Below are 15,958 nucleotides of genomic sequence, written 5' to 3' on the forward strand. Positions count from 1 at the left end.
GTCAGGCTGAAATTTCTACTTTCATAGACAATGGAGTATGTGACATTCACCCACATTGCTGGTGTCACTGGAGTGATCATCACAATAGCTCTAGTTCTCATGGTGACTTTAGCTATGGAATTTATCCACAAGAGTTATTCTGAGGTCTTCTGGTATACACACCATATTTTTATCATGTACTTCATTGGCTTAGGGATTCATGGCCTTGGGTAAGGTCCTCAAACTCCCATTTTCATGCCCCAGTTCCTGACCTTGTGTAATTCTTTGCCACATATTGTATTTTTGTCTGTCTCAGTGGACTTGTCCGGGATCAAACAGAAAAGAACATGGATGAGAATCATCCTCACAAGTGTGCAGAGTTTTCTGAGAAGTGGAACGATCCTGACTCCCACTGCAAGGCTCCCCAATTTGAAGGGCTCCCTGCTGAGGTAAGACCAGGACAAGGATAGTAGATTCTTGTTAGGAGCTGTTATTGTTATTATTGTTATTATTACTCTTCTTATGATAACCATTATTAGCTCAGCCTGGTGCTGGCTCCTATGGAGGACATATGCTATACGTTATTCATCTTCTGACTGAAGGCTTGTACCCTTTGACCAGCATCTCCCCATTTCCCCCACCTTCCAGCCCCTTACTACTTTCTGTTTCTGAGTTCAACTTTTTTTCTTTTTTTTAAAATTGAAGTATAATTGACTTACAATATTATATTAGTTTCAAGTGTACAACAGAGTGATTTGGTATTTTTATACATTACAACATGATCACCATAATACGTTACCATCCGTCACCATACAAAGTTATTAAAATATTATTGACTATATTCCCCATTCTGTACATTACACCCCTTTGACTTATTTTATAACTGAAAGTTTGTACCTTTTAATCTCTCTCACCTATTTCACTCATTGCCCCCCTCCATCTCCCCTCTGACACCACCAGTCTCTTCTCTGTATCTACGAGTCTCTTTCTGTTTTGTTATGTTTATTCATTTGTTTTGTTTTTTAGATTCCACGTGTAAGTGAAATCATAAGGTATTTGTCTTTCTCTGACTTATTGCACTTTGCATAATACCCTCAGGATCTGTCCATGTTGTTACAGATGGCAAGATTCATTCTATTTTATGGCTGAGTAATATTCTATTATGTATGTACATATATATAATATTCCATTTTATATATATATATATATATATATATATGTCACATTTTCTTTATCCATTCATCTATCAATGGATACTTGGTTGCTTCCATATCTTGGTTATTGTAAATAATGATGCAATGGACATAGGGATGCATATATCTTTTCAAATTAGTGTTTTTGTTTACTTTGGAAAAATACAGTTGACCCTTGAACAACTCAGGGGTTAGGAGTGACAATCCTGGAAAGACAAAAATCTGTGTATAACTTTACAGCTGGCCTTTGTATCCACGTTTTGGCATCAGCAGACTCAATGAGCCACAGATCTTGTAGTACTATAGTATGTATTTATTGAAAAAAATCTGAATATAAATGGACATGTGCAGTTCAAACTCATGTTGTTCAAGGGTCAGCTGTACCCAGAAGTGGAATTGCTAGCTCCTATGATAGTTCTATTTTTAATTTTTTGAGGAACTGCCATACTGTTTTACATAATGGCTGCACCAATTTACACTCCCTCCAACAGTACACAAGGATTCCCCTTTCTCCACATTCTCACCAACACTTAATTGTTGTCTTTTTTATAATAGCCATTCTGAAAAGTGTAAGGTGATATCTCATTTTGGTTTTGATTTGCATTTCTCTGATGATTTAGTGATATTGTGCATCATTTCATGTGTCTGTTGGCCATCTGTATGTCATATTTTTTTGAAAAATGTCTATTCAGGTCCTCTGCCCATTTTTTAATTGAGTTGTTTGTTTGATGTTGAGTTATATGAGTTCTTTGTATATTTTGGATATTAACCCTTTATTGGATATATCATTTGCAAATATCTTTTCCCATTCAGTAGGCTGTCTTTTCGTTTTGTTGATAGTTCCCTTCACTGTGCAAAAGCTTCTTATTTGATATAGTCCTATTAGTTTATTTTTGCTTTTGTTTCCCTTGCCTGAGGAGACATATCAAAAAAATATTGCTAAGACTGATGTCAAAGAGCATACTGCCTGTTTTCTACTAGGAATTTTACGGTCTCAGGTCTTACATTGAAGTCTTTAATTCATTTCGAGTTTATTTTTATTTATAGTGTAAGAGAATAGTCCAATTTGATTCTTTTCCCTGTAGCTGTCTGGTTTTCCCAACACCATTTATTAGAAAGGCTATCTTTTCCCCATTGTATGATCTTGCCTCCTCTGTCATAGATTAATTGACCATCTAAGTTTGGGTTTATTTCTGGGCTCTCTATTCTGCTCCATTCACCTATGTGTCTGTTTTCATGCCAGTATCATACTTTTTTGATTACTGTAGCTTTATAGTGTAGTTTGAAACCTGGGAGCTCTAGCTTTGTTCTTGTTTCTCAAGACTGTTTTGGTTGTCCAGGGTCTTTTGTGTTTCCATACATATTTTAGAATTACTTGTTCTAGTTCTGCAAAAAATGCCGTTAGTATTTTGGTGTAGGGATTGCATTGAATCTGTAGATTGCCTTGGGTAGTATGGTCTTTTTAGCAATAATAATTCTTCCAATCCATAAGCACGGTATATCTTCCCATGTATTGTGTCCTCTTGAATTTCTTTCATCAATGTCTTATAGTTTTCTGAGTATAGGTTTTTATACCTCTTTGTTTAGATTTATTCCTAGGTGTTTTATTCTTTTTGATTCCATTGTAAATGGGATTGTTTCTTCATTTCTCTCTCTGATAGTTCATTTTTAGTGTATGGAAACACAACAGATTTCTGTATATTAATTTCATACCCTGAAACTTTACTCAATTAATTTATTAGTTCTAATATTTTTTTGGTGGTGTCTTTAGAGTTTTCTCTATATATTATTATGTCATCTACAAACAGTGACAGCTTTACTTCTTTCTTTCCAATTTGGATACCTTTTATTTATTTCTCTTGTCTGCTGTGGCTAACAATTCCAATACTATGTTGAATAAAAGTGACGAGAGTGGGCATCCTCATCTTGTTCCCAATCTTAGAGAAAATACTTTAAGGCTTTCACCAGTGAGTATGATGCTGGCTGTAGATTTGTCATATATGGCATTTATTTTGTTGAGGCATGTTCCTTCTATACACATTTTGTTAAGAGTTTTTATCATAAATGGATGTTGAATTTTATCAAAAGCTCTTTTGCATCTATTGAGATAATCATACAATTTTTATTCTTCAGTTTGTTAATGTGGTGTATCACATTGATTGATTTGCGGGTATTGAACCATTCTTGCATCCCTAGGATGAGTCCCACTTAACCATGGTGTATGATCCTTTTAATGTGTTGTTGGATTCTGTTTGCTAGTATTTTGTTGAAGATTTTTGCATCTATGTTTATCAGTGATATTGGCTTGTAACTTTCTTTTTTTGTGGTGCCTGGTTTTGGTATTAGGGTGATGCTGGCCTTACAGAATGCATTCAGAATTGTTCCTTCTTCTGTGATTTTTTGGAATAATTTGAGAAGGTAGGTGCTAACTCTTCTTCAGGTGTTTAGTAGAATTCACCTATGAAGCCATCTGGTCCTAGACTTTTGTTTGTTTGGAGGTTTTTTTTTTTTTACTACTGATTCAATTTCATTACTGGTAATCAGTCTGTTCATATTTTCTATTTCTTCCTGATTCAGTCCTGGGAGATTGTATGTTTCTAGGAATTTATCCATTTCTTCTAGATTGTCCATTTTATTAGCATATAATAATTTTTTGTAGTAATCTCTTATGATCTTTTATATTTCTATGGTATCAGTTGTAACTTTTCTTCTTTCATTTCTGATTTCATTTACTTAGGCCCACTCTTTTTTTCTTGATGAGTGTGGTTAAAGGTTTATCAGTTTTGTTTATCTGTTCAAAGAACCAGCTCTCAGTTTCATTGATTTTTCTTCAGTCTCTATTTCATTTGTTTCCACTCTGATCTTTACTGGTGCTAGGCTCTTTTAGCTTTTGCATGACTGTAAAACTCTTTATCTCTTCTTCAAATCTGAATGATAGCCTTGTCAGGTAGAGTATTCTTGGTTGTAGGTTTTTTCTTTTCATCACTTTGAATATATAGTGCCACTTCCTTCTGGCCTGCAAAGTTTTTGCTGAAAAGTTAGCTGCTAGTCTTATGGAAGTTCCCTTGTACATAACTAGTTCCTTTTCTCTTGCTGCTTTTAAGATTCTCTCTTTATCTTTAATTTTTCCATGTTAATTATAATGTGTCTTGGTGTGGATGTCTTTGAGTTCATCTTGTTTGGGACTCTCTGTGCCTCCTGGACCTGGATGTCTGCTTCCTTCCCCAGGTTAGGGAAGTTTTCAGCTATTATTTCTTCAGATAAGTTCTCTGCCCCTTTCTCTCTCTCTACTTCTCTGAGACCCCTATATTGCAAATGTTAGCATGCTTGAAGTGGTCCCAGAAGTCTCTTAAGCTTTCCTCTTTTTTTTATTCTTATAGGCTTTTTAATATACATACATATTCAGACATATGTATCTAGTTTTTTGTTGTTTTTAATAATGGAACAATTCTGTAGTACTTGTTTGATTCCTGATTTTCAAGAAAACCATATATCTTGAGCATCTTTTCAGGTCAATATAGACATATCATTTTTTTTCTCCTCATTTAAAAATTTTTTTTTTCTGTTTAGCTTCAGTGATTTCCATTACTCTGTCTTCCAGTGTGCTGATCTGTTCCTCTGTATCATCTAATCTACTGTTGATTCCTTCTGGTGTATTTTTTATTTCAGTTATTTTATTTTATTTCTTTGGTTCTACTTTATATTTTCTAACTCTTTGCTAAAACTTCTCAGTGTTCATTTTTTATTTTCCTGAGTGTGTTGAGCATCTTTGTGATCATTACCTTGAACTCTTTATCAGGTAGATTACTTATCTCCACTTTGCCTAGTTCTTCTGGGGTTTTGTCTTGTTCATTTGTCTGGAAGATATTCCTTTGTCTCCCCATTTTGCTTAATTGTCTGTTTATTTCTATGTATTAGATAGGTCAGTTACATTTCCCGATCTTGGAGAAGTGGCCTTATGTAGGAGACATCCTATGGGGCCCAGTAGCACACTCCCCTCTGATCACCAGAGCTATATGCTGTATGGGTGCTGCCTATGTGAGCTGCATGGGCTCTTCTGTTGTGATGAGGCTGACTACTATGGGCATACTGGTAAGCATGACTGGCCTCTGGCCACATTGGCTGCCAGGCCCTGCCTCTTGTAGTGGCTGCCAACCTGCTGGGTGACTGGGTCCCTATGTGGCTGCCTTCATAGTCTGGGGGTCCTAGGGCTGGTGCCAGCTTGCTGTTGGGTGGGACCATGTCCCAGTGTGACTGTCTTTGCAGCTGGGGGAGCTCCAATGCCAGCCCACTGGTGGGTGGGTAAGCTCCCAGCACTAATAGGCTAGAGGGAGGACTCCAAAATGGCACTTGCCAACACCAGTGTTCTAGTGGTAGAACGAGCTCCCCCAAATGGTTGCCACCAGTATCTATATCCCAGAGGTTGGGCTCCAATGACCTCCTGCCTCTCCAGGAGGCTCTCCAAGATCAGCAGGTGGTCTGACCCGGGCTCCTTTCAAACAACTGTTTCTGCCCTGGGTCCTTTAAGAGTGGAGACTCTATTTCTCACAGCCCTCTGGGCCTCCCAAAAGTAAGCCCCAGTGGCCTTCAAAGTCAAAATTTCAGGGGCTTGTGCAAAACCCCAGGCTGGGGAGCCCAATGTGGGCCTCAGACCCTTCCCTCCTTCAGGAGAACCTCTGCAATTGTAATCATCCTCCCGTTTGTGGGTCACCCACCTGGGGGCATGGGTCTTGACTATAACACAACTCCACCCCTCCTAGCCATCTCGTTTTGGTTATTTCTTTATATTTTTAGCTGTGGAAAATCTTTTCTGCTGGTCTTTAGGTCATTCTCATAGATAGTTGCTCTGTAAATATTTGTAATGTTTGTTTGCATGTGGGAGGAGGCAAGCTCAGGGTTTCACTACTCCACCATCTTGGCCACAGCCCGCTGCCTTGTGATTTCATAAAATACCAACAAGAAGCCTCTGAAGGAAGGTCTGCTCCTCAACTCCTGGATGGGGAACCTGAGGCTTGGGGAGCCCTATTTTGCCATATGTCATTGACAGAGGCCACACGGGAAGCCCCCTCAATTTATTTTTTAAACCATTCTTGAAGTTGACTTTCTTTGGTATTGTAAGAACATGCCTGGAAATTATTGTTAGATAGTGGATGATCAATAAACTGGATTCCAGGGAACTTAAGGTGTGCCTCAAAGTAAGTACCATGGATATTATGCTTTACCTTTACTTGTTCATAAAATATGTTAGATTGAGGAAGAAATGGAAGGGAAAGGTTGACTTGTGGTGTCTTAAAGTGCTCTGAGGATGATTAAAGCCTTTAAATCATATGCAGAATTAAGAGCAATAGCTCTGTCCTCATGTAGAAAGAGAAAAATGTTTTTTGAAAATCCCCTGTGACTTCCTTGGTGGTGCAATGGTTAAGAATCCGCCTGCCAATGCAGGGGACATGGGTTCAAGCCTTGGTCCGGGAAGATCCCACGTGCCGCAGAGCAATTAAGCCCATGCACCACAACTACTGAGCCCACGTGCCACAACTACTGATGCCCACGTGCCTAGAGCCTGTGTTCTGCAACAAGAGAAGCCACCACAATGAAAAGCCCGCGCACCACAACTAAGAGTAGCCCCAACTTGCTGCAACTAGAGAAAGCCCACGCACAGCAATGAAGACCCAACACAGCCAAAAATTAATTTTTAAAAAAAGAAAGAAAGAAAGAAAATCCCCTAAAGTTGACATTTCAAATCAGTTGGGAAAAAAGATACATTATTCAATACTTTTCTTTACAATAATAGGATAGACATCTAGGAAAAAAAGCTGTCTCTTTATTCCACACTTTACAGTAAAATATGGTCAAGGATGCATGGATCAAGGATTTAAATGTTGAAAAAAATGAAAGAAATCATAAAAGCACCCTAAGACCACATGGGATTTTTTTTTCTAATACTGGAGTTTTAGTAAAAATATTCTAAATAATGTTTTTAAAAAGCTCGAAGCCAGAAAAGGAAGGAAAATACATATTTTTATTCAAATTTATTTATTCTCTCCCTGTCTCTCTCCATCCATCCATCCATATATATTTTTTTTATGGCAAAAAAATCCATCATAAATAAAGACAGGTAACAAATTACTGAGTAGGAAAAGTATTTACAGTTCACAGACCATGAATTAATTTCCTAATATACAAATATAGAAATCAATAAGAAAAAGCCTAGCAACCTGATTAAAAAAAAAGATGTAGAAGATATGAACAGAGTGATCACAGTAGTAAACCTAACAGATTAGCAAAGATCAAAGAGTTTGCTCATGTGCTGTGTTGGTAATGCTCTCAAGCATTGCTGATGAGCATCTAAAATATGCTTGCAAATGTGTTAAATTACATGTATTAGGTTATTCATTGTAACATTGCTTGGTAGAACAAAAGATTGGAAATAAGTGCTCATCAATAGGGGACTAGTTAAATTACGGGACTTTCCTACAATGGCATACTCTGTAACCATTGAAAATAAAAAGGTAGCTTTCTAGATATGAATATGGACCAGTCTCTAAGATGTTAAATGAAAAAAAGTCAGGGCAGTATGTATGCTCTGCTACCATTTGTACTTAATGTAATATTATCATTTAAATGCATATTCTCCAAAAGGATTCACAAAATAATAATATTGACTGCCTTGGGGAGCTGAGGGGAGCAGTGGAAGGGAGATTTACTTTTTATTGTATACCCTTTTGTACTTTTGAATTTTGTGACATGTACGTGTATTACCTATTTTAAAAATAATTTTAAAAGGACATACCTGATATATGTTAATAGCACATTTCATTTCTAAAGTCAGTGGAACTTGTAGGCTATGACCAGACACCTTTTATATTATTTGACCAGTAAGAGGTCCTTAAAGACAAGAAGTTATAACGCTTGACGAGTCCCTTACTAGCTAAGGCAGTTAATTCCCTGTCTTACCTTGCACATCAGCTTCTATCCCTTTCCCATCTATTACCTGAGATAAAGGTATAGTTGGCCTATTTGGAGGTATACTGAGAACTCAGGGGTTGCTTTGAATAGTCATGTAATACCACAAGGGAGAGAATACCGGTTTTGCCATCTGTTTGAATGTATTGGTTTGTTTCTTCCATAAACACACACAAAAATACTCTCTCCACATTCTCCCCATTTAAAAATTATAAAAATAATACATGCTGGGGCTTCCCTGGTGGCGCAGTGGTTGAGAGTCCGCCTGCCGATGCAGGGGACACGGTTTTGTGCCCCGGTCCGGGAGGATCCCACGTGCCGTGGAGCGGCTGGGCCCGTGAGCCATGGCTGCTGAGCCTGTGCGTCCAGATCCTGTGCTCTGCAACGGGAGAGGCCACGGCAGTGAGAGGCCCGCATACCGCAGAAAATAAATAAATAAATAATAATAATAATAAATAAAAAATAAAAATAATACATGCTTATTGTAGAAAGTTTGGAAAACACAGAAAAATATTTAGAAGAAAATTAAAATTTCACAGAATTTTATCACCTAGAAGTAATAACTTTTTTCCTTTAGTCTATATCATGGATCTTTTCCTATATTATCAAGTATTCTACTGAAACTTTTTTTTTTTTGCTGCACCACACAGCGTGAGAGAACTTCAATCCTGACCAGTGATTGAACCCATGCCCCCTGCATCGGGAGTGTGGAGTCCTAACCACTGGACCACCATGGAAGTCCCTGAAGAATTTGTTTTAAAAATGCCATATGTTATACCATTTTTGTCATTTTTTCCTACATGATCATTTTTAATGACCTTGAGGGTATTATGCTAAATGAAATAAGTCAGACAGAAAAAGGCAAATACTGTATGATCTCACTTATATATGGACTCTAAAAAAAAAATAGCTCATAGATACAGAGAACAGATTGGCGGTTACCAGAAGCAGGGGTTGGGGTATAGGCGAAATGGGTGAAGGTAGTGAAAAGGTACAAACTGCCAGTTATAAAATGTCCTGAGGATCTAATGTACAGCATGGTGACTATAATTAATAATACTCTACTGCATATTTGAAAGGTGCCAAGAAAGTAGATCTTAAAATTTCTCACCACAAGAAAAAAAATTTTTTGTAACCATGCATGGTGAGAAAGGTTAACTAGAATTATTGTGGTGATCATTTTGCAATATATACAAATATTGAATCATTATGTTGTGCACATGAAACTAATATGTTATATGTTATATCTCAATACAAAAAAATAAATAAAAATTAAGAAAAGACAGTTTGGTATTAGCCAAAAAAGGTCTGTATGATATGCCACTTTTTTCTTTTTAAATAAATTTATTTATTTATTCATGGCTGCATTGGGTCTTTGTTGCTGCACGCGGGCTTTCTCTAGTGGCGGCGAGCAGCAGCTACTTTTCGTTGCGGTGCGCGGTCTTCTCACTGCTGTGGCTTCTCTCGCTGCAGAGCACGGGCTCTAGGCACGTGGGCTTCAGTAGTTGTGGCACAAGGGGTCAGTAGTTGTGGCTCGCGGGCTCTAGAGCGCAGGCTAAGTAGTTGTGGCGCACGGGCTTAATTGTTCCACGGCATGTGGGATCGTCCCAGACCAGGGCTCGAACCCGTGTCCCCTGCATTGGTAGGTGGATTCTTAGCCACTGTGCCACCAGAGGAGTCCGATATGCCATTTTTGTCATTTTTTCTTAGTAAATAAGTGGTCATGACTATACTCATATACTTTGTGCACACTTTAATTATTATTTTATGCTCCATTTCCTAGAAGTAAAATTCCTGTGTCAAAGAGAAGGAATGCTTTCAAGGCTGTTGAGATGTTTTGCCAAATTGCTCTCTGGGAAGATGCTACTTATTTGTACTTCCCCCAGGTGCACATGTGAATGTGTCTATTTCCCTGCATCCCACTTAATGGTGGGAATTATTGTTTGAAACTGCTTTCCAATTTGAGACGCTAAAATACTATTTTGTTTTAATATTCATTTTCTCTGATTACTTTCAAAGCTAACATTTTTTTCCCACATTGGTGATTAGCCACTTTTCTTTTAAAATTTACTTTTGGCCACACCCCACAGCATGTGGAACTTCCCCGACCAGGGATCAAACCTGTGCCCCCTGCACTGGAAGCATGGAGTCCAAACCACTGGACCACCAGGGAAGTCCTAGCCACTTCTTAAATATATTTTTTTCATGTCTTCTGAATTCAGCTGGGGATTTTTTCCAAATAAGAAGTAGCATCAAATTGTATTATACCCACTCTCCGATTTACTGTCCCCGTCTCTGCCCCTTTCCTCCCCAGAGATACCCAAGAAAGTATCTTGCCTGAAACAGCATAAGAAACCTCATTCCACACAGTTCCAATGTATTGTGATTGAGCAGTTGGGCAAAAAAGAACATGACTTAGCACTGCTAGGAAATACATTTTTAGTAGCTCCTGTGCATATAGAAGCAAACTGCTGCCTTTGAGAAGATCTCAGGGATAGAGAGACTGCTTTTTAAAAAAAGTAGACAAGATAAAAAATGTTTTACTATGTTAGATGTTTTGAGCACCTGAAAAAAGAGGTGATGGATAAATACCAAGTATGTATTACTGTTACCAGTAGTGTCAGCCACACACTTTCCCTTTTTGTTTTGTTTTGTTTTTCGTCATCTGCTGCTATTTCACATCTACCTTCTCTGTTGGTTTTTCACATTGGACAAGTTGTCCTGGAAGATGGTCTTAGATTCTTAAAATTAAACTTTAAATATTATTTAAGAATATATATAATTACCGTGTATTTTATTTCTGTGCTTTTCTCTTGCTTCCTGGTGAGACCTGTAAAATTTCAGGAAATGATCTGCTTTATGAGTAACAGATTAGCAAACAAAACCGTTGTGGATTACTCCTTTCCATTTCCTTCTTCAAACTTTGGCGAAATTAGCAGCTTAGTAATGATACACGTCAGAGAACTCAGTAAATATTTATTGAATGAAGGAATGAACTGCTACACAAACAAATCCTAGAGAAGAGATTAATGTGTAACCTCACTTTTTATTGTCTCTGTGTGCAGTCTTGGAAGTGGATCCTTATACCAGTCATTATTTACATCTTTGAAAGGATCCTCTGATTTTATCGCTCCCAGCAGAAGGTTGTGATTACCAAGGTAAAGAATATGCACTTTCTTCTTGCTCTGCTAAGAGTTGTGTTCTTCCTGATTATAGAAATAAATTGCCACATTGTCACCTTGACAGGAAAAAAAAAGAATTTGAGGGCAATATATTTGAGTTCCTCCAGAGCTGGACAGAGCTGGAAAGAGAGGTTTGGCAGAAATCATCAGCTTGGGTCTATGTCAGAAGCTGCAAATAGGCATTCTGCGCCATATCTGGCCCACAGACATATTTTGTTTGGCACACGCCCTGATTGTTTAGAAAGTCAAATTGGTTGCTAACATTTAGAAATCTGGATGGAGGCTTTCACATTGAAAAAGTGGCATTTCTTGTTGCTTTTCCAACCTACCCAGTTACAGCACAGGGAATTACATTCAATATCTTGCAATAACCTATAATGGAATATAATCTGAAAATAATAACTGAATCACTATGCTGTACACCTGAAACTAACACAGTATTGTAAATCAACCATCCTTCAGTTTTTTAAAGTGGCATTTCTGGTTTCTCTTGAAGAATCAGGCAACCTGACAATGCTGAGTCTTGGCTCCGTAGTATGACCATTGTCTGGACTTGGTAACTGCTGCCCCCTTTAGAAAAGACTTGTGTTCGCAATTTACGGCCATCACCAGCTCTCCAGCTTTACTTATTTACCTTATCTGCCTGCTCCTGTCGCCATTTGAATTTGCCTCCTTTGGCCTCTGTGCTTTATTCATAGGATGGGTCATGTACCCATCCAAAGTTTTGGAATTGCAGATGCACAAAAATGGCTTCAGCATGGAAGTGGGACAGTATATTTTTGTTAGTTGCCCCTCAATCTCTTACCTGGAGTGGCATCCCTTTACCCTGACCTCTGCTCCAGAAGAAGACTTATTTTCCATTCATATCTGAGCAGTGGGGGACTGGACAGAAAATCTCATAAGGGCTTTTGAACAACAGAATTCACCAGTTCCCAGGTAGGTCCTTAAGAGCAGCAGAGACCCAGACCAGAAAGCAGACAAGCAGAAAAGAGAAAGCAATTCCGCATTGAAACTTAAGTCTGGTACAATGGAGTATGATTAAAATAAACAGGTAGCAATCAGCTGTGGAACAGCTCTGCCTCTGGGAGGATTTTTGAGGTTGTGGGTGGAGGTGAGACTTCACTTCCCCTTTGTTTTTTGCCTTCTGCCAGGACCAAGGTGGATGGTCCCTTTGGCACTGTCAGTGAGGATGTCTTCCAGTATGAAGTGGCTGTGTTGGTCGGAGCAGGAATTGGGGTCACCCCCTTTGCTTCCATCTTGAAATCCATCTGGTACAAATTCTGGAATGCAAATCACAACCTCAAAACACAAACGGTATGCGCCCGAATACCACTTTTCATCTGGTCTGGGCCTGATAGGTCCATTGCTTTCATGGGCTAAGCTCTTTACAACTGGTAAGAGAGTAACCCCTCCCTGGAGTTATGCGAGTGAGTGATCACTTCTCCCTGCCAAGGCATCTGCTTCTACAGACTTACCATAAGAACTGGGTCTTCATTTTCAATTGGAGTTTAAAATCACTTTGAACTAAAGCTGACGTTGGAGTTCTCTTTGCATAAGGGAAGTTGTTAGGACTCTGGACATTAATGCCACCTGAGGTCTGCTGTACTGTAGAGGTGATTTTTTCAGGTCACTCTTAGACTGGATCAACAAATATAGTGTATACGTACATAATCATGTCACCATAGTGCACATTGTAAAGGGCACTTAATAAGGCTATATTCTCTTTTGCTGATTCCAGATCTATTTCTACTGGATCTACAGGGAGACAGGTGCGTTTGCTTGGTTCAGTGACCTATTGGTTTCCCTGGAACAGGAGATGGAGGAATTAGGCAAAGTGGGTTTCCTAAACTACCGTCTCTTCCTCACCAGATGGGACGGCAACTTTGTGAGTTCAAACAACAGTCTAATTCCCAAGATGCAAGATGAATGTCAGACGAAACATAATATATGCTGATTAGAAATAATCATTTCTTATGATTTCCTACCTGTTCTCACCTTCACACCCAAGTTTAAAAGTGGCTGAAGGAAGAGGCAGCTATCAGGACCTGCTTTTTCTAACTTCCTATTTCTCTGACTCCAGGCTGGTCATGCAGCATTAAGCTTTGACAAGGCCACTGATATCCTGACAGGTCTGAAACAGAAAACCTCCTTTGGGAGACCTATGTGGGACAATGAGTTTTCTACAATAGCTACCACCCACCCCAAGTAAGTGTATTCTCCTCTAGTTACAGAATTGATTTTGCAGAACTGATTCATTTTGCAGATTTAGGTTTAAGACAAGTATTACAGCATGTTGAACACTCTTGGGAAAGATCTCTGGGGCCAAAACTATTTGCACCAATCTTAGATTCTTGCTTAAAAGTGAGGAAATTTCCTGTGGCGTTTCAGCGAAATAAGGGTCTTGATCTTGTAATTGACGAGAAGACATTTGTTGTCCCCACATGCATTCAAACAGTGAGGCAAAGAGACTCAGTTCTGGTTGTCTTACCAAACAAAATAGAGAACGGGAACAATTCAAATGCACTGTTTTGGGCCAAAGCAATTCTGAGGAAAAAGAACAAAGCTGGAGGCATAGCCCTCCCAGACTTTAGATAATACTACAAAGCTGCGGTAATCAAAACAGCTTGGTACTGGGACAAAAGCAGATATATAGATCAGTGGAACAGAATAGAGAGCCCAGAAATAAACCCACACACTTACAGCCAATTAATCTTCAATAAAGTAGGCAAGAATATACAGTGGAGATAAGACAGTCTTTTCAGCAAGTGGTGTTGGGAAAGCTGGACAGCCTCATGTAAATCAATAAAATTAGAACACTCCCTTACACTATACACAAAAATAAACTCAAAATGGCTTAAAGACTTAAATATAAGACATGACACCATAAAACTAGAAGGGAACCTAGGCAAAACATTCTCAGACATAAACTGTAGTAATATTTTCTTAGATCAGTCTCCCAAGGCAAAAGAAATAAAAGCAAAAATAAACAAATGGGACCTAATCAAACTTAAAAGCTTTTGCACAGTAAAGGAAACCATAAACAAAATGAAAAGACAACCTACAGACTGGGAGAAAATATTTTCAAGCAATGCAGCTGACAAGGGCTTACTTTTCAAAATATACAGACAGCTCATACCACTCAATATCAAAAAAGAAAAACACAACCCTATCAAAAAATGGGCAGAAGACCTAAACAGACATTTCTCCAGAGAAGACATACAGGTGGCCACCAGGCACATGAAAAGATGCTCAACATCGCTAATTGTTAGAGAAATGCATATCAAAACTACAATGTGAAGTTTCACCTCACACCAGTCAGAATGGCCATCATCAAAAAGTCTACAAGTAGTACATGCTGGAGAGGGTGTGGAGTAAAGGGAACCCTCCTACAGTGTTGGTGGGAATGTAAATTGGTGCAGCCACTATGGAAAACAGTATGGAGGTTTCTTTAAAAAACTAAAAATAGGGCTTCCCTGGTGGCGCAGTGGTTGAGAGTCCGCCTGCTGATGCAGGGGACACGGGTTCGTGCCCCGGTCCGGGAAGATCCCACATGCCGCGGAGTGGCTGGGCCCCTGAGCCATGGCCGCTGAGCCTGCGCTTCCGGAGCCTGTGCTCCGCAACGGGAGAGGCCACAACAGTGAGAGGCCTGCGTACCACAAAAAAAAAAAACAAACCCTAAAAATAGAGTTACCATATGATCCAGCAATCCCACTCCTGGGCACATATCCAGAGGAAACTCTAATTCGAAAAGATACATGCACCCCAATGTTCATAGCAGCATTATTTACATGGAAGCAACCTAAATGTCCATTGACAGATGAATAGATAAAGAGGATGTGATACACACACACACACACACACACACACACACAATGGAATACTACTCAGGGACTTCCCTGGTGGTCCAGTGGTTAAGAATCCACCTTCCAATGCAGGGGACGTGGGTTCAATCCCTGGTTGGGAAACTGGGATCCCACATGCCGTGGGGCAACTAAGCCCGTGTGCTGCAACTACTGAGCACACGGGCCACAACTAGAGACAAGCCTGAGTACGGCAATGAGGAGCCCCCACGCGCCGCAGTGGAGGATCCCGCAAGCCGCAACGAAGATCCTGCATGCCGCAACCAAGACCTGACACAGCCAAAAAATAAATAATAAAATAAGTAAAAAATAATAAATTTCTTTCAAAAAAAAAGGAATATTACTCAGATAATGCCATTTGCAGCAACATGGATGGACCTAGAGATTATCATACCAAGTGAAGTAAGTCAGACAAAGACAACTATTATATAATATCACTTATATGTGGAATCTAAAAAAATGGTACAAATGAACTTATTTACAAAACAGAAACGGAGTCACAGACATAGAAAACAAACTTATGGTTACCAAAGGGGAAAGGGGAGGGGGAGGGATAAATTGGGAGTATTGAATTAACAGACACACACCACTGTATATAAAACAGATAACAAGGATTGTACCATATACCACAGGGAAGTAATAACCTATAATGGAAAAGAATCTGAAGCTGTACACCTGAAACTAACACAATATTGTAAAAGTCAACTACAATTAAATTTTAAAAAATGCATTGTTTTGGGCCTTAATGACCTCTACTTAAAGTAACAAGGGTTTGGAGTGT

General features: G+C 39.0%; 1 protein-coding gene across 1 annotated transcript in view; it reads left to right on the forward strand.

Moving 5' to 3' along the window:
* The window catches only part of NOX1 (NADPH oxidase 1), a 24,495-nt gene that overhangs the window by 959 nt on the left and 7,578 nt on the right, over nt 1-15,958 (forward strand). Inside the window, 7 exon segments of the mRNA XM_089904287.1 lie at nt 28-209; nt 296-428; nt 11,201-11,295; nt 12,020-12,253; nt 12,469-12,631; nt 13,056-13,202; nt 13,398-13,522. Coding sequence (XP_089760413.1) covers nt 28-209; nt 296-428; nt 11,201-11,295; nt 12,020-12,253; nt 12,469-12,631; nt 13,056-13,202; nt 13,398-13,522 — 1,079 coding nt within the window.

Source organism: Delphinapterus leucas, chromosome X, assembly GCF_059928025.1.
Source record: "Delphinapterus leucas isolate spDelLeu-1000000601 "Yukka" chromosome X, BTC_Dleu_Yukka2, whole genome shotgun sequence".
Classification (NCBI taxonomy): domain Eukaryota; kingdom Metazoa; phylum Chordata; class Mammalia; order Artiodactyla; family Monodontidae; genus Delphinapterus; species Delphinapterus leucas.